The 22080-nt window shown below is 62.5% G+C and overlaps 1 protein-coding gene across 1 annotated transcript in view; it reads right to left on the bottom strand.

Moving 5' to 3' along the window:
• Nucleotides 1-22074, bottom strand: part of BAHCC1 (BAH domain and coiled-coil containing 1) — a 56615-nt gene extending 34541 nt beyond the window's left edge. Inside the window, 1 exon segment of the mRNA XM_034640162.1 lies at nt 21887-22074. Coding sequence (XP_034496053.1) covers nt 21887-22064 — 178 coding nt within the window. The 5' untranslated portion in view covers nt 22065-22074.
• Nucleotides 22075-22080: the final 6 nt, after the last annotated feature.

The following is a 22080-nucleotide window of genomic DNA, read 5'->3' as shown; positions in this document are numbered from 1 at the left end:
ACTGTGAGCGCCCCGCTCTGCCAGCACCTTGTCACCTGTTCCACGGGTAGTGAGCCTGGCTGGGGACCATTCCAGGGGATGGGGAGTGGGGACCTGGGGGCTCACCACCCAGTCGGGCTGAGTGTAGGGGCCCGGTGGGCTTTGCAGGGGCCCTGGGGGTCCCCAGAGGCTGCAGGCCCTGCCCAAGGTGAGTCAGGGCAGCTGTTTCCCAGCCCGGGGGGCAGAGGGAATTTGTGAATTTGTGATTCCTCATCCAGCCTGGCGTGGCCCTGGGAGCTTCCCAGACACGGGGTGACTCAGCACAGAGGAGGCAGGGCCCAGAGCAGGGGAGAGGGAGGGGCTGCCCCGGTGGGGACCCTGTAGGCCTCCAGCCCCGCCAGTGAGTGAATGGGATATTACGGAGGAAAGGGGCCTTTCCTGGCGTAGGCCACAGATGCAGGGCTGTGAGTGCTGGTGGGGGCACCGGGCTACATGCTGATCTCTGTGGTGGGTGTCAGGCTGCACAGAGACCCTGACAGGACCCAGGGGCAGGGGACGAAGGTGCCCAGGAGCCAGGGACTTCCCGGACCGCAGGGCTGGGACTGCCATGGGCCGCAGCCAGACCACAGGCGTCCAGCCAGGGGAGGGGACTCTGGGCTGGGAAGGGAAGTGTGGGCCTCCAGGGGCCTCGGGTGGAGGGGCAGGAGTGGGAGGGCGGCCTCCGCTGGGCTCCAGGGACCCTGGGGGGGCCATGCCTGGGGGATGAGCAGGCCTTTTCCTGCCTCGCCCAGGCCGGCCGAGGCTCCCAGGGCTTCCCACCCCCGCACCCTCCCAGGGAAGTCCCTCCCACTCTGCTCCTCCCGGGACGGTGGGAAGCAACCCAGTCCAAGAGTCGGGTCTGGATAAAGGATTTCTCCAGGAGTTCGGCCTGAGAAGCCCGCACCTTGCGCTCTCCCACACCGCAGGGGCGAGGCGGCAGGCCAGACCCCAGGCTGGGCGGGAAATGCAACTCCAAGTCCTACTGGGCCCTCTGGCCCTCCGGTGCAGGGAAGCTGAGGCTTGGCGGGGGTCCCTCACAGGGTGGCCCACCTCTGGGTGCTCCCGCAGAGGCGGCAGGCAAGCTCTGAAGACCTACCACCACGGCCCCAAGGGTCACCCACCTGGGGCAGGGACAGATGGGGAGCAGGCCTGAGGCCCGGGGGGGCAGTCCGAAGCTGAAATCCGGGTCGGGAAGGTCCCAGGACATCACGGCCCTCTCCCGGGAGACTGATCCCGGCCTTGGGTAGAGACTCTCATGGGTGCCCTGTTCTGATGCCATCCCAGAAAGGGGTCCCACTGCACAGGAGTGGGGGGGGGCAGCACCTCAGCTCAGCCAGCCCCTGGTCCTGGCTCCATGGAGCAGGGGACGCACCAATGACAGGTGGTGCTTCCCCCTGTGCCAGAGCCCCCGGGGCCTGTGGCTGACCTTGCCCCACACAGCCTGTCTCCTGACCGAGGAGACCTTCTTGGGGACCCTCAGAGAGCTGGTTTCTCAGAGTCCAAGGAAGGGACCCATGCCCCAGAGCGTGGGGAATGTAGGGGGTAGGACAGCGTGCCAGCCCAGCCCCTCCCCCACCCTCTGGCCTTCTGGGCCACCCCTGCTGCTCTGTGTCCAGGTCTCCAGGCCTGGTGCTCAGGCCATCTACCTGGGGGCCTTCCCTCTGCTTTTTCCCTTTCATGTGGAAACAAAAGAGCCTCATCATGCAAATATGATGTCCGCATCTCCACTGTAAAATGCACACAAGGAAGGAAGCTGGGGTCACTGGAGACCCCAGGCCCAAAGAGCCACCACAGTGCCCCAGACACACGTGCCCTCGTCCTGATGCAGTGCCACAGGGGACACCCACCACCCCTGCTGCACACACAGACACCACCCCATGCCCTGAGCCCCCCAAGAGACTCCCTCCTAAAATCCCAATCTGTAGTGCCAGGTCCTGCCAGGGGCTCCCACACCCCCTGACCCACAGGCCAGTCCCCCCGGCCTGGAGCCTGTGCCCCAGGGCTCCACAATCCTTGCTCAGAAGGGTTCAGTCTCTTCCCTGACACCCTGGCCTGGCAGCTTGGACGCAGTTGAAGGTCCTGCAGGCCTCGCCAAGTGGGCTGCAGTGCCGGGTGGCGGGGAGCGGGCTGATGGCCCCCGGAGCCTCCCCTACTGGAGCTGGCTCTCACTGTCACCTCCACCTCCAAGGAGTCTGGAGATGGCAACATGCCTGGCCAGCAGTGGCATGGGCAGACCTGGCTGCCGCCTCCCCAGCCCCTCCCGCCAACCAGTAGCCAGCCCCAGACAGTGCGTGAGCAGAGGCGGCCTGGGCCCTGGCCAGGGCTGGAGCCTCGTGGCCAAGTCTGGCCGAGAACTGGGCTGAAGGCTTCTTTCCTCTTGGCAGGGTCCTTGCCCATGGACTGCTGCTGCAGGCACCAGCCTGGGAAGGGACAGAGGGAGCCCAGAGCAGCAGGGGAGGCCAGAGAGGTGCTCGGTGAGGACAGCCCTGCCCCCAGCTGGGAGCCCCAATCCTGGAGCCATCCGCACTGGCCCCTCTCAGACCAGAAGCTCTACAAACCTCACACTACCTGCTTTCACGCAGTCCCGAACAGCAGGCCTGCCTTGGGGCATTGCTCGTCTGGGCTCCGTGGTCCCAAGTACCTCGGCTGGGGTTTGAACGAGGCCCGTCCACTCTGAGGCTGCCCCAGCCCTCCAGCGTGCACGGCCCAGGTGGCCGCTTCCCCAGGATTCTCGATCAGTTCTCATCGCAGAGACGGCACATGTACAGAACGACCTTAGAGAGGGGCCTGGAGGCGGGGTGACGTGTCCGCAGGGCCAGACGCAGACTGCTCTGTACCGCACGTTCCGCACAGCCTCCGGTGCCTGGCCAGCCCAAGCTGGGGTTTGCACCCCCAGACACAGGGCTCCAGCTCCAGCACCACCCGAGCTCTGCCTCGTACCCCACGGAGGCCTGGCCTGGGCGCCGGGCTGGCTGAGAAAACTACTCCAGTGGCCAGTGTGCCCGGGAGGGCTGGTTGACACCCCATCCCCCAGGGCCTGGCTCCTCAGGCACAGCCCCGACCCCGAGCCCCATCTGACCCCAGGCCCCAAGGCCCAGAAAACCCGGACTGGGAAACAGGCCGTCCCTGGCCCCTGGCGGTGGTGGCCGCTTCCCTCATAGCTGCCCCACTGGATGGGAGCTGGGCTGGAATGCCCTGAGCACCCCGAGAATCTCAAGTGAGCGCCCAGCCCATCGTTTGCCCGCAGGCTTCTGTGCAGAGACGCAAGCAGGAGGCAGGCAGCACCGAGCTGCATCGGCTCTGGCACAGGGGCCCCACGTGGCCAGGCAAAACGGAGAACAGCTGGGTCTTCCACCACCGACCTGTTTGCCAGGCCTCCCTGCCATGGCCGAGAGCACAGGTGGGGCTGGGGGAGCCGCCAGTACAGGGGCCACTGAGACCGACCGGCAGCAACATGGGTGGCCCTGGGCCATGCACCCGAGTTTGGCGTGCCAGTACACCCCAGGCCTGGGGGCCCGGGAGGCCGGGTGCCCACAGGGCCCCTGCACCACCCTCTCCGTCCAGACCCCACCTCTGCACTAGGCTGTCCTACGGTGGGGTCACCAGGAAGCCTGTCTCCTCACTGTGACCCCAGGCTGAGGGCGGAGGGAGCAGAAGGTGCGGAAAGATGGACAGACAGAAGGGCCTCGGAGAGCTGGGCAGAATGAGCATTTGCTCTGCCTTGAGTGAGCCACGGGGACAGCATCCTCCCTTTCTGGAAACCGAGATGTGTTGTGAAGAAAAGGCCAGGACGGCTGTAGCCGTTCCTGAGAAGTGAGGCCTCTCTGGCCCTCAGGGCCCCTGTAGCTTCTCGGAGCCCAGCTGACTGGCTGCTGACACGGAACTCCCAGGGCTCCCACCCTCCCACTCATAACTGCTCGGGCTCCCCACCTCCCTCAGGCCCTGCAGGGCTCACCTGGACACTGGGGACACCCGACTCCCTTGGGGCCATCCTAGGTCTCCCCCAGCACACCAGGGGCAGCTGAGACACTGGAGGGATGGGAGGTCTGCCCCCGAGTGTCCCTCCTGTGCTGAACCTGGCCCTGAGGGAGCTGTTGAGAAGAGGAGGCAGGAGGAATGCATAGCCACTGCATGGACCTGACCACACCCCTCTCGTTCCAGGACAGGGAGCAAGGAAGGAGAGTGTCCTGCTGGGGTCCAGCCTTGGTCCTGATGGACGATGATGGAGAGGCCTCGGCCCAGCCTGCTGGAGAGCAGGTGGGGGAGGGTGACAAGGATGGGGAGACCGGGCCCTGGAGGGAGAGGCTGCTCTGGGACGGCCACAACAGGGCCCTCAGAGGCCGTGCCACACTGTTGCCCACAGGGCCCGCTCTGGGTGTGCTCGAGTTTGGAGGCTTGATTCCCAGATCCACCCGGGAACGGTCCTGGCTGGGCTGGACTCCACCGCTGGCCTGGGCACGAGATGCTCGCACACACGCACGTGCAAGGGGCACAGAAGCGGCAGAGTGGTGGTGTGTGGGCATGTGTGGTGTGTCTGGGCGTGGCTTCGTGGCTAACAGTTTGGACACGTGGCTCTGAGCATGCACTGCGTGGCCGACCTGGTTCTCGTGGGAGGGGCCTCAAAGACCTGCTTCCCAGCATCAGACTCCCACCAAACTGGTCCCCTCGCTGGCCCAGCCCTTGGAAGAGGCTCCCGGCCTTCCGTTCTGTCTGCCCCCAGGGTGACATGGGAGCCGGCAGCAGGCTGCCTGGGTCCTGCCTGACTCCTCCTCCAGCCTGGGAGGTGGGGGCGCGTCCAGGCTCACTAGTGGTGGAAGGGAATCCTAGCCTCTAGTCTGCACCAAACTATAGCTCCAACACCCCCAACGCCTGAACCCCATGCTGCTCGGGAGTAGGCCCCCTCCCCAGGCCAGCTGCTCAGCCCCCAGCCACCTGTAGCTCCAGGAGTTGTGTGCATGCCCGGGGACAGCTGGAAGGCCACGTGGCCAGGCCCGCCTCTCCACATGCAGCCCCCCTCCCCTGCAGCGGAGAAGTGGCTCAGCTGGCACAAAGCCCTCTCTGATAGGGGACACCCCCTGCAAGGCCAGCCTTGCTGGGCAGCCTCTCCAGGATCCCCGCATCGTCCAGACCTGGGGCAGCCCCCTCTGGCTGCAAGCTGGCAGCCCCAAGTCATTGGCCTGTCCAGCACCATTCACTCAGTCTTGCCAGATGCAGGCCCTGCCCTGCCTCAAGCTAGCTGTCCACCACCGCGGCCCTAGGAGTCCCTGAACGCTCCTCCCAACGATCCCGGCTGTAGTCCACAACTCCGAGATGGTGGCTGGACAAGACAAGGAGCCTGACACAGGCGCGGGGAGAGAGGAGGGACAGAGAAACAGAGGAGGCAGGAATGTGAAGCCATGGGGGGCCTCCTGGCCAGCCCAGCCCTAGGAGGTGGGGGCAGCCCAGGGTGAGGGGCACCCACCCAGAAACATGAGCATGTCACATGGGAAGCCCCTCTCCAATGGCCCAGGAGAGCCTTCCAGAAGCCCGGGTTGGCCCAAAGGCAGCGGTTCTCAGGCCATAATAGGAAAATTCTGTGGTCGCTGAGCCACCCAGCCGACAAACGTGGAGGCAAGATGACAGGGGAGGCCCAACCACCAACAGCCCAGAACTAATAAAAGAAAAGGAAAATCGGATATAAGTCTGGTTCTTATTAAAAGGGTAAATTTAGTCCTTTGGCTGGGCCAAGGGGCGGCCCTCGGACTCGAGGCTGATGGTGACTCAGAGGGCCCCTCGGCCAGGGGGTCTGGGCAGCAGCGGCTGAGGGCCGCCCCCTCTTTGCTCCCTCCTGCTCTTCACGCAGCCTTCCTTCCCTCACGCTCTCCCGGCGGGCACCCAGCACCTCCCCCTCCAGGACACTCCTGAGGGCAGGCAGGTGGCCGACGGGGTGGGGGTGAGGTGTGGGGAGGTGGGCAGGGCCGGTCACACCACCCCTGAATGCCGCAGCTGTAAGGGCGGCCTTGGCTGAAGCACGGTGCTCCCCTCCCACCGTCTTGGAGGCAGCAGCCGCACGGGGGTGGTGCGCTAGACGCTGGTGGGCTAGACGCTGCTCTTCTGCCCCTTGTGCCCTGGGCCCAGGCCCCCAGCCCCTCAAGCTTCCCCTGGGCATGCCCCATCTTAGCTGCGGGCAGACAGAAGGCCAGGCAGATCTGCTCACAGGGTTTGGTCTGCTGGGGTCACGCCAGCACAGGATGGACCCCGATGGAAGGCTCCATGCCTGTGGGTGCTGAGTTTGCCCTGCTGGCCAGCCCTCCCCCATCCGCCAAGAGGACCCAGCCGTAGCGTCCTGCACAGCCTGACACTAGACAACCCCATGAAGACGATGTCGTTGTCTGCATCGGGCAGACGCCTGAACGTTGGCACAGCGGGAGAAACTAAGGGGTGGGAGGCAGGTGCTGGATGAAGGCCACCTGAGGTCAGGCTCACTACCATCTTGTGCAACCCTCCATCCCGGGGGTCCGTCCGTCCATCCATCCATCCATCCGATTATCCCTCCCTTACAGGTAGTCACAACCCCCAGACCAAGGTACACAATTAGTCCCTGTCCTGGAGGGGTCAGGTGGCCTCATCTTGGTGTCCCTCTGGCGCCTACCTGGAGCCCACCCCTACCTGGAGCCCACCTTCGTACGCTGGCCTGCGTGCCGGCCATGGAGCAGAGGGCATGTGGGCCGCAGCTGCCGGGGTCCCAGCCTCCTCACCCCACCGCCCAAGCGTGCTGGCAGAGAGGCGCTTCCCTTGGCGCCCGGAGCCGGACGGAAGCCTCCCCGAGTCCGGCCTCTTGCTCCCGCGGGTTCATAAACCTCTCGCCCCGCCTGGAGGCCGGCGGGGTCAGGGTGGGGCACTTAGAGGCACCACGTCTTCCCAGGGGGAGGATGGCTGGCAAGATCCTTCAGAGGATACCCCGCATCCCGCCCCAGGTCCAGCCACAAGGCCCAAAGGTTGGACTGGGTTGGGTGGGCGTGGAGGGATCCGAAGACCCATCCCAAAGACCCCTCACGAGGCTACAGGCTGAGCCAGGCACCCCGCGGGACAGGCACTGGTGTGTGTCGGTGAGCTCCGTGGTGGCGGGGCAGTGGGCAGGGACAGCTGTGCACCCTTGGGTCATGACCTCCAGCCATGGGGTCAGCTACCATGTTGGGCTGGGAGAGCTCCTCCTGGCCACTGCAAGCACTCAGGCCAGCTTCTGCTCCCTTGTGCCTGAGAAGGACCAGGGACCAAGGGCCTGACTCCCAGAACAGGGCTGGCTCCGGCTGCAGTGTCCTGGCGTGAGGTCAGGAGGGGGACCTGAGACTGCCACAGGTCACTCCAGAGACCAGTACCCACTTTCTTAAGAAGTTCTGTGGGTCCCTGCTGCCAGGGCCAACTTTCTGTGCTTGTTTCCCCGACAACTCCTGCTGGTACGGTTCGATCCAACCACACTGGGGCTCATACTCCAGGGCTGCCCCTTCTGGGAGAACACGTCCCTTCCCCACTCTTTCATCTCTCAAGGCTCAGTTTGCACCCAGCCTCCTCTATGAAGCCCAGCCAGACCCCGCGCAGGGCCCTCCATTCACCACCCAGCCATGCCTCCAAGCCACTAAACACCCATCTGGCCCCCACAGAAGAGGTCCAGGGTCAGGGGTGGGCCCCGGGTGAGTCCAGGGTCCCAGCAATTCAACCTGATGGAGAACAAAGCAACAGTGATGGGCTGACCCGGGTGCCCCAGAGAGCAGGGGCTGTGGGCAAAGTGGGGTGGCCAGAGGGACACCAAGATGAGGCCACCTGACCCCGACTCCCCTCGGAAGCCGGTACTGCCTCAGGCCTGGTCGGAATGCAGCCACCGGTGGGCCCTGGCAAGGGGCCGGCTTAGGAGGGGGCCTCTCAGCTGCAGGGCTTTGCTCATGGCCGGGGTGGTATGCTTCCCTGAAAGAGGGCAGTCCAGCAGGAAGGGCAGGAGCCAGGGAGCACCCCCGTGCAGGAGAGCCTGGGGACCCAGACAGAAGTCATGATGCGCACGTGAGAGCCAGCAAATGCTCTGTGGGATGTGAGAGATGACGGCGGGGGGGAGGGAGATCGAGGAAAGGCAGGGGTCTAATTAACGAAAAATGCTGTTTATTCCTCAGCGAGATTGCATCGCTGGGCAGGGGTGAGGGGTAGGGGGTGGGAGTGGGCAGGGAAGGGGGGCCCTGGGGCAGCCTGCCAATCCTAAGCCCTCAGCCGCGTGGAGGCCTGAAGGTGTCCTGCTGAAAGAGCCGAAGGTGACTCGCCCAAGAGCCTCCAGTGAGACCAAATCCCCAGGGGGCCCGGGGAGGGAGCCTGGATCTGGGCCTGCCCAGCACCCAACACTCCTAACGGCAGGGCCCGGGGCCTCTCCTGGCAGAGACTTCCAGGGAGCCCGAACTTCTGACGGGCCACCCCTCTGCCTTCCCCATGGCCTCTCAGTCCCCGGGGCCAGAAGCAGGAAAAGGCCTGGCTCCCCCCGGGGCTGCCACTGGCTCCTGGCAGGAGGCGCAGACTCGTCTGGCCCACGGTGCTCAGCCCACAGTGCTCGCAGGGCAGCAGGCACACGTGGGCGCGGGATGGAGCGTGCCCTGTGGGCTGTCTGCACCTCTGTAGTTCTTCTAACAGTGCGGCTAGCATGACAAGCTGCCCCACTCCCTTAGCAGTACAGAGGGAAGGTATTCTCTCTAGAAACAGCAAACCTAAGGAGAAAGGAAACCTCGCTTCTCAGAGGTGAAACTGTGGTGTTCCGGGGAATCTTGAGATGCGAGAAGAGCAGCTCTGGGCGTGGGGGGACCACAGCTCACAGACCTGAGACCCCAGGACAGAGGAGCAGCCCTGAGGTGGGAGGGGTGGCCCCCAGAATGGGGCCAGATTGAAGGCCAGCCCAGGGGAGCCCATGGGGGATCCGGCCTGGGGCAGCCCCACAGGAATTTCCACCGGAGGGAAAACTCAGCAGTGTCTAGCCCTATGCTCCCTGGCTCCCCAAGGGCTGGGGCCTGCAAGGGGCCAGGGCTGGAGGCACTGGGGCAGAGAACCAGCCCTGGGCTTCCAGCCCTGAGGCCTGTGCTCCCGTTACTCTCCATGTGACCACAGGGCAAGCAAGTGGTCTCCCTGAGCTCTGCCACCTGGACCCCGTCTGCCCCAGGGGACTTGTCCCTGAGCCTAAGGGCTGATCCCCTCACCCCAATTCACAGCCTGGGCTCCGAGCAAGCGTTGTGTGCAGAAAAGACTCTGCTGCCGAAGGAGGGAGGGGCCTCTGTGCGGGGCTGTCTGGAAAGGGCCCTCACACGCAGCCTCAGGGGGTCGAGAGGCCACAAATGCTCCATGACCTTGGGCTACCTGTCCAGTGGCCGGGCCCAGGGCCAGCTCCCTACTCCTCAGGCGGACCCAGGGGCTGGCAAGTCTGTCCAGGGTCTGCCTTGGACCTGCACTGGCTCCAGGGGGGCCGGGGCGGGGTGGGGGGGGGACCAGGTGAGCCCAGGGCCCCTGCTGACATCCCCAGGGCAGGCGCCTGGTTCAGGAAAAGCAGGAAAAGTGCTGCCCAGACCTCACAGTGCCGCATCCCTGCCACCCGAGCCTCGGCCTGAGCCCTGGGCTCTGCCGCCCAGTGAAGCTGTAACCCGGCTCATTCATCAGACGAATGATGGCTGAGAGTGCCCGCCAAGTGCGGGGTTGCCCCCCCTCACCGCGGCCCAGCCTGGACTCGGAGGAAACCACAGGCCAGGCACCCTGGCCTCCAACAATGGCCCTTGGATCTCTCAGTGACCTGCACTGTCCTCGAGGCTGTTTTGGGGCCAAGTTGCTGGCCTGCTGGTGGCACGTCTCGAAGCGGACATCTCACAGGTGGTCCGAGGATGCCGCGCTCCCGCAGATGGTGCCCGGCCCGCAGGGGAGCAGGCCCACGTTTGTCTGGGGCCCTCCATGGAGCAGGCAGCAGGCTTTCAGGGGGGACAAGCCAGGGTGGGGTCGCCGTGAGGAAGTGATGACAGGGTTGTGAAGCAAGGAGGGGACTGAGCAGGACAAGAGGGGACAGAGGCTGAGAGGGAGGGAGCTCTCCAGCGGCTTGGCCAGGCCCCATGCAGGCAGCCCGGGAGTGTGGGTGGGGGGGAGGGCACAACCCCCAGGGCCTCCAGCGGGCCAGCAGCTGGAGGAGAGCAGTGGGCATGCCAGGGCAGTTAGAGCCTCAAGAGGGGTCCAGATTGAGTGGGGCTCCCAATGACCCCTGACCCCTGGTATTCATGCCTTTATGTAATCCCCTCCCCTTGAGTGTGGGCGGGATTAGACTCGCTTCTACAGAACGGTCATCCCAGTCAGCCACCAGTAAGGAACCGAGGCAGCCATGTGGGGGAGCTTGGAAGGGGGGTCCCTCCACAACCGAGCCTTGAGATGCCCGCAGCCCTGGCCGACACCTTGACTCAGATTCCTGACCCACAGACAGTAGGAGATAATGTTTGCTGCTTTAAGCTGGCAAGTTTGGGACAATTTGTAACTAATACATGGAGAAACCATGGAATGTCAGTGGGGAGGGGTTTTGCTGCATTTACAGTGGAGCCCAGAGCAAAGAAGGAACCTTCAGGAAGGATGGGGGGGGGGGGGGGGAGTCAGCAACTCGGCACAGATCCGCTTCTGCAGAAAAGCCAGAAATCCAGGTTTATGTGGGAAGTCCCCCCAGCTCCGCCCTGGCTAGACGGCAGCCTCCTGACCCTGGCGACAGACACAGGTGCACCCTCAGCCCCCGAGCCCCAGAGCCAGCATCCCTTCTAGCCCAGCCCAAGGTCACCTCAGCCCTTGCCCACCGCAGGCACCAGCAGCCACGGAGGTCCCTGTATGGGGTCTCGTCTTGGCCCCCTTCCCTTGCGTCTGTCTGGCACTCCAAGGACCGTCTGCCCATCTCCCACTCGAGGGCCCTTTGAACCTCATCACTTCGGACTTCCGTCGGCGTTTGTCATCAAGTCTACAACAGGTTATGAAGGACGGGGTAGCCTCATGCACGTCTTCCCGACTTTTCTCAATCTCATCTGTATTCACACACATTAAGGACTTTTTAAGAGCTGGCCTAAAGATGCATTACAACTTAATTTAGATTTAATTCTAATGTTAATTTAAAATAAATTAAAAGCTTATTTTTAGGAGACCCAAAGGGATGCAAAAAGTCTCAAAAAGGGGACTGGCTTCAGGCAAAGTGCCCATGAGTGACCTGCTGGCCGGGGTGGCTGGGGCACACAGCTTAGTGGGCAGGACGGCTGCCCCACTGGGCAGACCCGGCAAGTCCTGCGGGCGCCAGAGTCCAGCTCCCCCCCTCCCGTGCACACTGGCCAGGGACAAAGCCATCTGCTGTCACCCTCCTACAGGGTGCCACTGCTGAGGCCAAAAGGCGGGTGGGAGCCGCAGTTCCGCCCTCACCATATTCACGTCCCGCCCAGGTCCTGAACCCACCACCTGCCGGCCGCCAGGGCCCCAGGGAGAGCTGCGGAGCAGGCGTGGGGGGGTGCCCTGCTGAGTGCAAGATAGCTTCCTGAGCACATGCGCAAAGGCTACAGGGGTGCAGGGACAGGGACAGGGGCCGAGCAGGACTGGCACAGGAGGGTTTGTGGAGAAGGACCTCAGTGAGATGTGCTGCAGGCTGGGGTGGGGGCAGAGGGGGTGTGAAGTTCCAGAAACCACCAGAAGCTCCAGGCTCCCCCTGAGGCAGGTGGGTGGTGGAGGAGAAGGGGAGTCTGGGATGCCCCCAGAGGACACACACCTCCCACCCACCGCCACCTGGGGCTACCACACAGCCAGGCTGGGGCGGCCGGCAGCCCCGCGGGACCTCCCAGCAGATGTGCACAGGTCAGGTTAGCAGACAGGCTCAGCTTTGGGGCTGCCCACGGAGAGCCAGAGGAAGGAGGGACGAAGGGAAGGAAGGAAAGGAGGAAGGAGAGAGGGAGGCCGGCGCTGACCTCAAAGCTTCCGGGCCTCTGGTGCTCAGTGAAGATCTGAGCAGCAGAGGACAGAGCCAGCCCGCTGTGGGTGGGTGACCCTCCCCCTTCCGCAAGACTTCCTCCCTGGGGGTCTCCCCAGCTCCTCTGTCCTCGCTGAGCCTCACTCTCGTTGGCCCAAATCCACCACAGATCTGGGCACGGGTGTCTGTCTGGGGTCAGGGTTTGGGGGTACAGACAAGGGGAAGCAGAAAGGAGGCTGGCTGGGAAGTCCCGCTAAGGCCCTGCAGGGCACATCCACGGTGGGGGAGGGCTGGGGGGCCAAGGATGAGGCGGGTGGGCCGGGACAGATGCACAGGGAGAGGAGAGACCCCAGGCCCACTCATGGCTCAGGGCCAGAGTCCTGGGACCTGTCCCGCCAGCGTCCCTTCACGCTCACACAGAGAAATGAGAGGTAAGAGAGATGCTCAGAGAAGCATTACCCCCCACCCCCACTGACCCGCCCCGGGACCTGCCCCAGGTCATCTGCCCAAGGCCCCTGGGGCCATCCTGCTTCTGGCCTTGCTCCACTCCCTGTGGTCTCCAGAGACCGTCTGTGGGGCTTCGGGACTCGCAGGCCGCCCTGCCCAGACCCAGGGTCTCCACCTCCATCCCCATGATGTCAAACCCGGTGAGAAGCCCCAGACACATATGCCAAGCCCCCAGGCCTACGGCCCCCAGAAGCAAAAGCCAGCTGGGAGGAGGACAGCAGGACCCCAGCGCCGGGCTTCAGAAGGCAAAACCCGTTCTCTACCTCTGTGGCCTGACTAAGGCCTCAAGACCACAGGGCCTCTAGACAGACACCATGGGGAAGGGCTGGGGGGACTGTAGCCTGTGAAGAAGGGCCCCCAGGAGGTGCCTCCCGTGCCTCCCTGCCTGTCCCCTGGGAAGCAGCCCTCCTGCGAGACACAGGCACCAGTCAGTTTCTCTCCAGGCCTCTGGGCACATCGTGGGGCTGGGACGTGTACAGGTGTGTGTGTCCAGCCAGCTCTAACGGGCTCCTAAGGGACAGAACAGGGGCCACCCGTTGTCAGAAGGCCTGGACAAGGCCAGTCCCGCCATGCACACCTCCCAGGCCAGGCGTCAAGCCAGAAAACCAGGAGCCAGATCCCAGGGCCCGAGGTCCAGAGGGCAAACTGGCACAGCGTGAAGGGCCTGCCTGCCTGGGATGGAGATGCCGCGGAGGGCAAGGGGGGAGACCCACGGTGCCTGGCCTCTCCCTGCTCCCGTGTCTCTCTGGTGCCCTCACTTTCCTTTGGCTGGCGGCCCCCACCACCCCCTAACGTCACTGCTTGCACCACCGTCCACAATCACCAGAAAGGAGAGGGGCAGCCGTCCCCAGCTTCCCTCCTCACCGGCCAGCGCCCTAGGACTCAGTGAAGCCTCTGGCTTCTGCCCCCAGCCCCTGCCACCAGGTGTGACACTAACGGGGACAGCTCTCTGCCAATCTGTTTAGCGCTAACATCTTTGAAATGTAGCATACATGCCTTGGGAACCTCTGCCAATGACAGAAGATGCTTCTGGACGGTGAGGAGATGCTGGCCTGGCCCCCGGGAGGTGTCCACACAGGCTGGGGACACGCAGAGGGCACTGCCAGCATGCATGTTCCCAGGTCGTGCTCAGGTTTTTTGTGAAGAGACCCAGGGTCAATGTGGACCCTGGTGCGTCTCCCGCCCCTCTCTCCCTAAGTCAGTTCTCCCAGAGACGGTTCTTATCTTCCCTTTTCTCCAATGAGGGAGTGAAATTGCAGAAAAACCAGACAAGGCTCTCCTCATACCCACAGGCTCATGCATGCCACCCAAGCGTGGCACACACACCCCCTCGGGACCCCCACCATCCTGGGTGGCCCAGCTCTGGCAGGAATGAAGGGATGGAGGATGCCCCAGACTCAGGACCCTGCAGCAACCCCACCAGCACTGGGCCGGGGAGCTGGGCCCGGGCTGCTGTGTGGCCTGGGGGCACAGGGCACCCAGGAGGTCAGGGCCGGGAAGCCACACAGCACATGGGACAGGAGATGGGGTGGAGGCCCAGGGAGGCCCTCCTGGGAAGGCGAGGTGGAGTCCGAGCAGAACGTGGGGGCACATTCAGGGCTGGGGGGCCTGGGTAGAACTTCTTGGCAGAATCCCTGGGGGGGGCTCTGAGAGTCCGTGAGGCCAGGACCGGTGGAATCAGCTGCAGATCGGAGCCAGGATGTGTGAGAAGGTGCCTGGCCTGTGGGTGGCTGGGCGCCGACGCGGAGTCCTGGGAACTGTGGGAACTCCGTATGGGGAGCTCTTCCTGCAGGGGGGCCTGGGGTCTCCAGATGTCCACAGTGCGAGAGGACACAAAGGAGCTAAAGCAAGGTGCACAGCTCACCAGGGCCAAGCCCTGCAAGTGAGGGCCCCGAGGGGGCTCCACCCTGGCAGGGGCCCCCGGAGCCGCAGGACAGAGCAGGTGGCAGGAAGTGGAGACACACCAGCGGGCGCTTTCAGGCCACCGGACAGCGGGCTCTCCCAGGGGGGCTGGACCAGGATTCCTTGAAGACTGCTTGGGGGTGAGCATGAAGACCTGCCCGCGAGCACAGGCGAGCATGACACGACGTGCGTGCATGCACGGGGGCACACGTGAGCTCAGCCAGTTGACGTGCTGGCTGCGCCTGTCGGGGTCTGCAGGGGGGGCCTCCGCCTCTGCCCACAGTGGGGACGGGTGTGTGCCAGGAGGCAGGGCCTGTCCGTGCCTGCGGGGCAGCCTGTCACACGGGCTGCCGGGTGGATGCAGGACGGCAGCGCAGGCCCACCCCACTCCCACCACCGCGTCCCCAGTGGGCCTTCTTCTCACCCTGCACGGCAGTGCTCCAGCACGCGCCTCCGCGATGGAGGGACCACTCAGTGCCCGCCCGTGGAGTGGCCTACGGAAGTCCCAAGGAGGAAAGCCCCTGGCTTCCCCAAGGGCCAGGCCGAGGGACCCAGCCAAGACCTGCCTTCCCGGGACGACGGCTCGGGCAGTTCCCTCCTGATGTAATTCACCTCAGGACTCTGTCTTGGCGGGGTGCCCCAAGAAGGCACTGCTCCCAGGCCGCCCTTGGGGACCCCAGCCAGCTGCTTAGAGGCATCTGTGGACAGCACACAGGTCCTCTCCCCTCCTCCCCCATTTCTGGAAATTTCCAGTGGAAAACCAAGTTCCTGCCCTGGGGAGGGGGAGGGGCTGCTTCATCTTTCCTTCCGGTTCCAGACACACAGTGGGTCCCCCCCACAGCCTCAAAAGCATTTGCATGTAAAGACACTGGACTCTTTGTTGGGGGGCCGGGGAGGGTGAGAGGGGGAGGGAACCCAACCCACCTGTTCGCTCCCTCCTCCTCCCCCCACCCCAGGTCAGAACGAAAAACCGCTTCCTGGCTGATCCCATCTGGAACCTAATCGCCCAGACAGCTGCTGCGGCCCTCGGTTGCCAGCCCCTGGCTCCCAGCTCCGGCGCTGGACACCTCCCCGCCAGGCCGGCGCGGCCCCGCGGCCATCGCATTCCCCCAGCTCCTCCAGCACGGCCCAGGTCCCCCGTGGCCTGTCCCCCGCGGTAGCCGCTCACAGGACCACGGGAGGCAGTGATATATATACGACAACAAACAGGGCGGCCCACTGTCAAACAGACCTGCGTGATCTAAACGGCATATTATCCCATAAAAACGTCAGCGGGCAGAGCGTCAGAACCGAGGTGGAGCGGCAGCCCCACGCGCGCGGCTTCCGAGGGCCCACTTTCCCGGCGGGGCTGAGGGCGGGGGGCTGCAGGGCTGCGGGACAGTTTCAAAGCCACGTCCAGGCTTTGGTTTTGTTGCGATCCCCAGTCTTTGGTGTGAGAAAGGAGGCCCCAGAGGTAAATGGGGACCGGAGACCCGGGAGCTGTTCCCTGGTGGACGAGCGGGGGTAGGGGGACATCAGAGCAAGTCGCCTATCTGCCCACCAGGGTGCGAGCTGGGCACCCTGACACCCCGAGGCCACACGTGGAGAAGGTAATGTGATGCCGCAGGAGGACCTGGCGGGGGCGGGGGGGGGGCTGTCTCCACGGGGCACCCGGAGAGGCCACCCCTCCAGGAGGCTGCCAGCAGCCACTGCTTTGAGAACCTTCTCTGGACAGGTGATGATGAGCCAGGCTGTCCTTCGGAGGGGCCTAGGGCGTCTGTCCCTGGGGGACGGTTTCTTCTCAGAAGCTGCCAGAAGTCTCTCCCAGGCTGCATGCAGATCGAGCTGGCTCGGGCAAGGACTGAGGACATGAGGCTGGGAGAAAGCACCACGCCAAAGCTGTGAAGGGTCTTCTCGTGGGACTCCCTGACGGAGACCAGCCAGGGGGCCAGGCAGGGCCCTGGCCTCCCTGCCACACTGGCCCTCGAGGAGGAGACCAGGGCCCTCTGAGAAGGCCATGCTGAAGGAAGGCCCGAACTGTGGGCTGAAATCAGGGGGAAGGGGGGTGCTGGTGGGAACCCCCAGGGCTCTGGTCACGCCAATCAAGGCAGCTGCCACACAGGATCCAGGAGTGCAGGGCAGCTCCCCACTGCTGGGGCCCAGAGGCCTGTCCCAGGAGGCAAGCAAGGGGGGCTCCAGGGGGGTGGTGACCAAGGCCCCTCTCTGCCCACCTGGAAACCACTCATTCCCAGCACCCCTGGCTGCACTCTCTTGGTGCTTGGGAATCCCCCCCCCCCCGCCGGCCCCCTGGAGCTGGTCCAGGAGTATCCTGGGAAGTGTAGTCTTTTAGGAGTTAGGAGGGCCTGCAGGGATTTCCGGGGGCGGTCCACTGAGGAATAACACTCAGGAGTAACCGAGGAAGACACCAAAGGGGATTACCCTGACCCTAATCCCTGGGTGGAAACCTAACATTCCTGGAAGTGGCTGGATGTAGACATCTGCTGCCTGAAGACACCAGCCAACACTGTAGTTCCTACCTCGGGTCTTCCCGCAGTGGCTTCTCTAAGCCAGCCAACCGAGCTCTTATTTTGGTGGGGAGACCTGGGAACTCCCTAGAGAGGAAAGACCTCCACCGAAGCGTCCCCCACCCCCAACCTCCTCCGACCACTGACCGCAGACACCAGGAGAGAGAAGCGCCAGCCAGGGGACGGGGTGCTACCTGCCCAGCTCCCGCCGAGGCTGCCGTGCACCCCGCACACTCCGGCACATTATTTATGCTCACAGCCCGCTCTGATGACATATGTAAGTTGACAGCGAACACCCTATCAACTTGCTGGAGTGTATCTTGATTGTTAAAACATACTCTTAAAGGTGTACGATCATTTATCAAATTAAAATAGGCGCACCTAGCCTGTCTCTTTTCTGCCTCCCCTGACCGCCCCCCCCAACACCCTGCAGCCTCCCTCCTCCTTCGGCCTCCCAGGCATCCTGCCCTTGCACCCAGGCCCTCCTCCTGAGCAAGCACTGTCCTGAGCCTCCAGGGATCCCAGGCTGGGGGGGGGGGGCCTCCCCACCCTGCCCCAGGCCAGGGCAAGCCCACTAATCGCCAAGAAGTGACAAATGCCAGAAGCCCGGCCAATTAAATTTAAACTCATGCAAAGCTCAGTGGCCAGTAAATTATTATTTTTATTAGCTTGAACCAAGTTCCCGTAAGAGAGAAAGTCAACTTGCTCCCATGAATGGCTCTTGTATAATTTATTTAACTCTGTGCTCTTTGCCAAAGCCTGGAATATTTTTAGCTCGTTCTGTTGTTGGATTTGGCTTTTTTATGTGTGTTTCTGAGGGGTATTTTTAGCCTCATCCGTGTTATTCTAACAGACTCCTATGCGTTCGGTCCTGTCTGTGCGGGCTGTTGAACCCAGTCTCGAGGCAGAGAAGGGAGATTTCTAAGAATAACCGGGGAGCGTTTGGGGGTGCGTGTGTTTTCCAGGGGAGATGTGCTATCTGTACGAGGCCGCTCCCTGCCTCGCTGGCTAATTTGTTTTATTACTCACGTGACCTGAATATTCCTATAGGAGTATCCTTATAGGCGATAATCAGACATGGGCAGCACAAGCCCCACTGAGAAAAAACCCACATTCCAAAAATGGCTTCGGAGGGGCGGGCAGGGCGGCTGTGGCCGGGCTGGTCTACGCGGCCGCCGGATTCCGGATTCCCGGGGCTCTGCAGCGGGCGGCCGCTTTGATGTCTGGTTCTGTCAGTTCTAGAGCGGGATGGGTAGAATCTTCAGAAAGTAACTCTTTTCACACCTACTTAATGCCGTAACTGTTGCAGAAACACCACGGTGTCATTGACTTAATGAGGTATTTACAAAAATGTATTTTTTTCTTTACAAAAAAATATCACATGATGAGGGAGGGGGAACCTTTGATGGGGTCTTTTCACACTAGGAAATTATCTTTTCTCCTCCAGTGTGTTTTGCTTTCTTTCTTTTCGAGGCTGGCGATCAGAGGCGCATGTAGCAGGGAAGAAGTCTGCTGTACTCCCAGCAGAAGGGACCAGCCGCCCTGTTTATTCCCGGCGCCCCGGGGCCCGCGGCACCTGGCTTCCAGGCCGGGCCACTTACGCCCCAAAAGACACAAGAGAAGAGGCAGAGAGGAGAAGCCAACCCACAGCCAGGCTGCGGAAACCAGCTCCTCTGCCTGCCTTGGGTAGAGCCAGTGGTTCTCGAAGGCTCGGCCTGAGGGGGGATGGACAGAGAAGGATGGAGGACAGGAGCTGACCGGCCGGAAGAGGGGGTGGGGACCGGCTTCTCCCAGGCCGGGCCGCCTCTTTTTTAAACACGCCGGGAGAGGCGCAGTCCCCAACCGCTCCAGGCAGTAGTGCTGATGAAAAATCTTGGGTTGATGCGTTGTTGATTTTCCTTTTCCCCCCCCTAGATTTCACAGCTTTGCCTCCAGACCATCTGTATTAGAGACAAAATCTAACACTGCACTAAAAATAATGATTCCAAACATTTAATTGCACCTTGTGGTGACAAGGTTACTGGAACAGCGCTTTACCATAAAACCCTACAGCCCGGTGATAAAGCTACCCGCACTTTCATTTTTAGAAAAACAATGGAAGAAACCCTGGAGCCCAACGTCCCATCAGGGTCCTCAAGCTGACATCTTGAAAGCACTGGGTGGGGCAGCACAGGCGGGCGGGCGGGGGCAGGGAGCCCCTTGGCTCAGCCCGGGTGGGTGGCCGAGCCGGGGATGAGGAGTCCCGGGAAGCCGGGGACTCCATCCCTGGTGGCTGGACCCTACTCCCCGGTAGACCTGGACACAGAGGAAGGCGCTTCGGAGAGATTTTCCTTTCAGCGGGGCGGTCTGAACAGGGAGGGGCGGCTGGGCTGCTGGCAGCCTTGGCCTGGCCTGCGGATCGGAGGCCATCCGCGGAAATGGGAAGAAAGTCCGCCAAACTAGCCATTTGGAAATCCGCATACAAATAGGAAAAAAAATGTTTTTAACTTAATTATACTTTTTTTCCTTTCTAAACTAGATCATATATAGATACAGACCAAAGCAAAGTGATCTGCGGTATAATTCCTTTTAAAAAACTGATGTAGCTACATTTTAAAAACCAACACAATATTCTGGCTTTCAAAAGGCTTTCAGCAGCAGACGCTTCTAGCTAGATGCCCGTTCGGCCAGGCTTTCCGTCACTAATGGGTCGGACACCTCCAAGCACAATAGGTCTCTCTGGTCCCCCAGGGGGGTGGAAATGGCCTCCAGGAACAGGGAACACGTGGCCCTTCAGCCCCCCTCTGAGGGTGCCCTGGGGACCTCCAGCGCCCTCTAGAGCACCCTGCGTATGGGGAGGAGGGCTGGGTCTAGGTCAAGGACACAGACCAGGCCAGCGCCCACCCAGTATCTCCAATCCCACCATGGCCTCTGCTCCAAGAACCACGTGGTCAAACTTGGAATGAGCAAGACAATGGTCCGGGCCACCCCGACCACATTCCCACCTGACTTGGTGGTGCCTGCATCTGGCAAAAACAGCAGGAAAGGGACATGGCGGCTGACCAAGACCTGGTTAAGCTGTGGGTGGATGAGTGGGGACAGGGGAGGCAGCGGAGCCCTGAATGACAGGGAATCCCACCTGGCTGGGCCTCCCCATCGTGGGATAGCCCTGGGGAAGCTTCAGCGTCAGGGGCCCTTCCGGACCCTTGTTTCTGCGCTGCTACCTGCCAGGCTAGCGCAGAGCGTGTGTGTGGGGGGGTGCAGCTGCTCCCTCCCCATCCCCCAACCTGCAGGCTCAGCCTTCCCACCCTCTGCAGGGGCTGCAAGCCGGCAGCCAGGAGAAGGGGCTGATGGGGGGCCTGCACTGTCCCTGCAGCCAGCAAGAGCCCAGAGCCCGGAGGAGCAGCCCCCGAGTGTGGGCTGAGTTGGGTGGTCAGCACCGTCAAGGCAGGGGCAGGGGAGACACTGAACTTCAGGGACAGCAAGGACAGATATTTTTAAATCACCAATTTCCCAAGCAAGTACGTTTCCTCTCTCGAGTTATAAATCTAGAGAGGAGAAAAGAAAAGGCAGAAAGAGGGAACAGCAAGGAAGAGCTAAAGAAGGGCAGCCTTGCCGAGGCACCTCGCCCAGGGCTGAGTCCAAGAGAGCCAGGGAGCCCAGCCCCTCCACTCCTGCGTCCATCTAACTTTCTGAACCTCTCCGTGTTGTAAATGCTAAAAGCCCATCAGTAATTAAGCAATTTTGCATATTTTTTTCTTTTTAGGAAATTTATGTTTTTCTTTCTGACTGCCCTCCCTTCTGACATTTTTCCTTCTAGCCCGAGTCTTCCATCCGTTTTAATCCACACACTAATTGTAATCCCATTAAAGCAGATATAATTTTATTAGTATTCACAGTTCATCAAGCTAGCAATAATAACTGTTACTGCCAAATTAACAAACAAACCAAAAAAAGCAGCAAACAGCGTTTCTGATGTTTAGAACAAACTGTAAACAAAAGCAAGCCGGCCTTCAAGGTTGACCAGCAGGCCCCCATACCAAGCCCCAAACCTTATTACTTCAAACTCTGCGGGCGAAGGCCAGTGACCTCCAGGGTCTCCTCAAAGTAGCTGCCCCTTGGCTCCCCACTACCTGGCTCTGCTTCTCCTCTGACCTTGCTCAACAGTGATATCAGAACCGCCCCAGAGGGGTTAGGGTTGCTCAGGAGGCCTGGGTCAGCCCTGCCAAGGACCAACCCTCTCCAGAAGGGGATCCGGGAGGACAGGAACGCGGGGCAGCCCCGTTCTCTCCTCTTGGAGCAAAGTCGCCGCGCACTCGCCTGCACCGAAATCCCGAGGCGGCCCCGCGCCGCCCCCAGCCAAGCCGGCGCCCGGCGCTGCCCTCCCCCAGGGCCGCGGGCCGCGAGCCGGGGCCGCGCTCTGGCCACGCTTTGTCCGGCTTTAGCAGGATACCAGAGGCACTTGTTAAAGCACACGCAGCCCCTGCAAACCCATTCTCACCCTGACACTTCAAGGCTTTATATAGAAACAGGATTTGCTCGTCTTACACCAGCAGTCCCTATTAACGCTCACCCCGCGCACACACCGCCCTAATCCGCCAGGCCAGGGCGCCCCCCGCCCCCAGTCACAACAGCCGTTTTGTTCCCGCAGAAAGTGCCTCGTTGTCCCAGCCCCGGAATGTCTTAAGGATGTGAATTCAGAATGCAGAAATGAGGTTTCCGGGGAATTTAGTTTTTCTGCAGGAAGGAGTGGGGGAGGGGGCAGGAGGGGAAAGCCTTTATTTTTAGCCGGCTCTGGGGCTGCCCTCCAAGACCCCGGGGACCCCGGGGAAGGCCGCTCTAAAGCGCGATGATCCGGCTCGGGGCCCGCCACCGGTACCCCGGCGGGGAAATGAAACCGAAGGCTGCTCCGCAAACGCTCCAAGGAGAGGAGGGGCGCGCGCCCATTCCCCCTGGACCGTGCCCACCTCTCGGCCGGGCCTCCTCTCCCGCGCCCGCCCCGGCCGGCACTGACCTGTGTGCGAAGCCATGGGTAGCGGCGACGGGAAGTACTTTCCGGGCTGGAAGTGAGCCGGGGGCTGCGCGGCGGGCCCGGTGGGGGCAAGGCGCGCGGCGGCGGCGGCGCTGCGGTGGCCCAGGCTCCCGCGCTCCGACAGCAGATGCGGCGGCGGTGCGAAGTCGCGGCCATCCATGCCGGGCCCCGGCCCC

This window comes from Ailuropoda melanoleuca, chromosome 13, assembly GCF_002007445.2.
Source record: "Ailuropoda melanoleuca isolate Jingjing chromosome 13, ASM200744v2, whole genome shotgun sequence".
NCBI classification, from domain to species: Eukaryota; Metazoa; Chordata; class Mammalia; order Carnivora; family Ursidae; genus Ailuropoda; species Ailuropoda melanoleuca.
The sequence above is the reverse complement of the archived record's forward strand: the minus strand, read 5'-3'. Positions and strand labels throughout refer to the sequence as shown.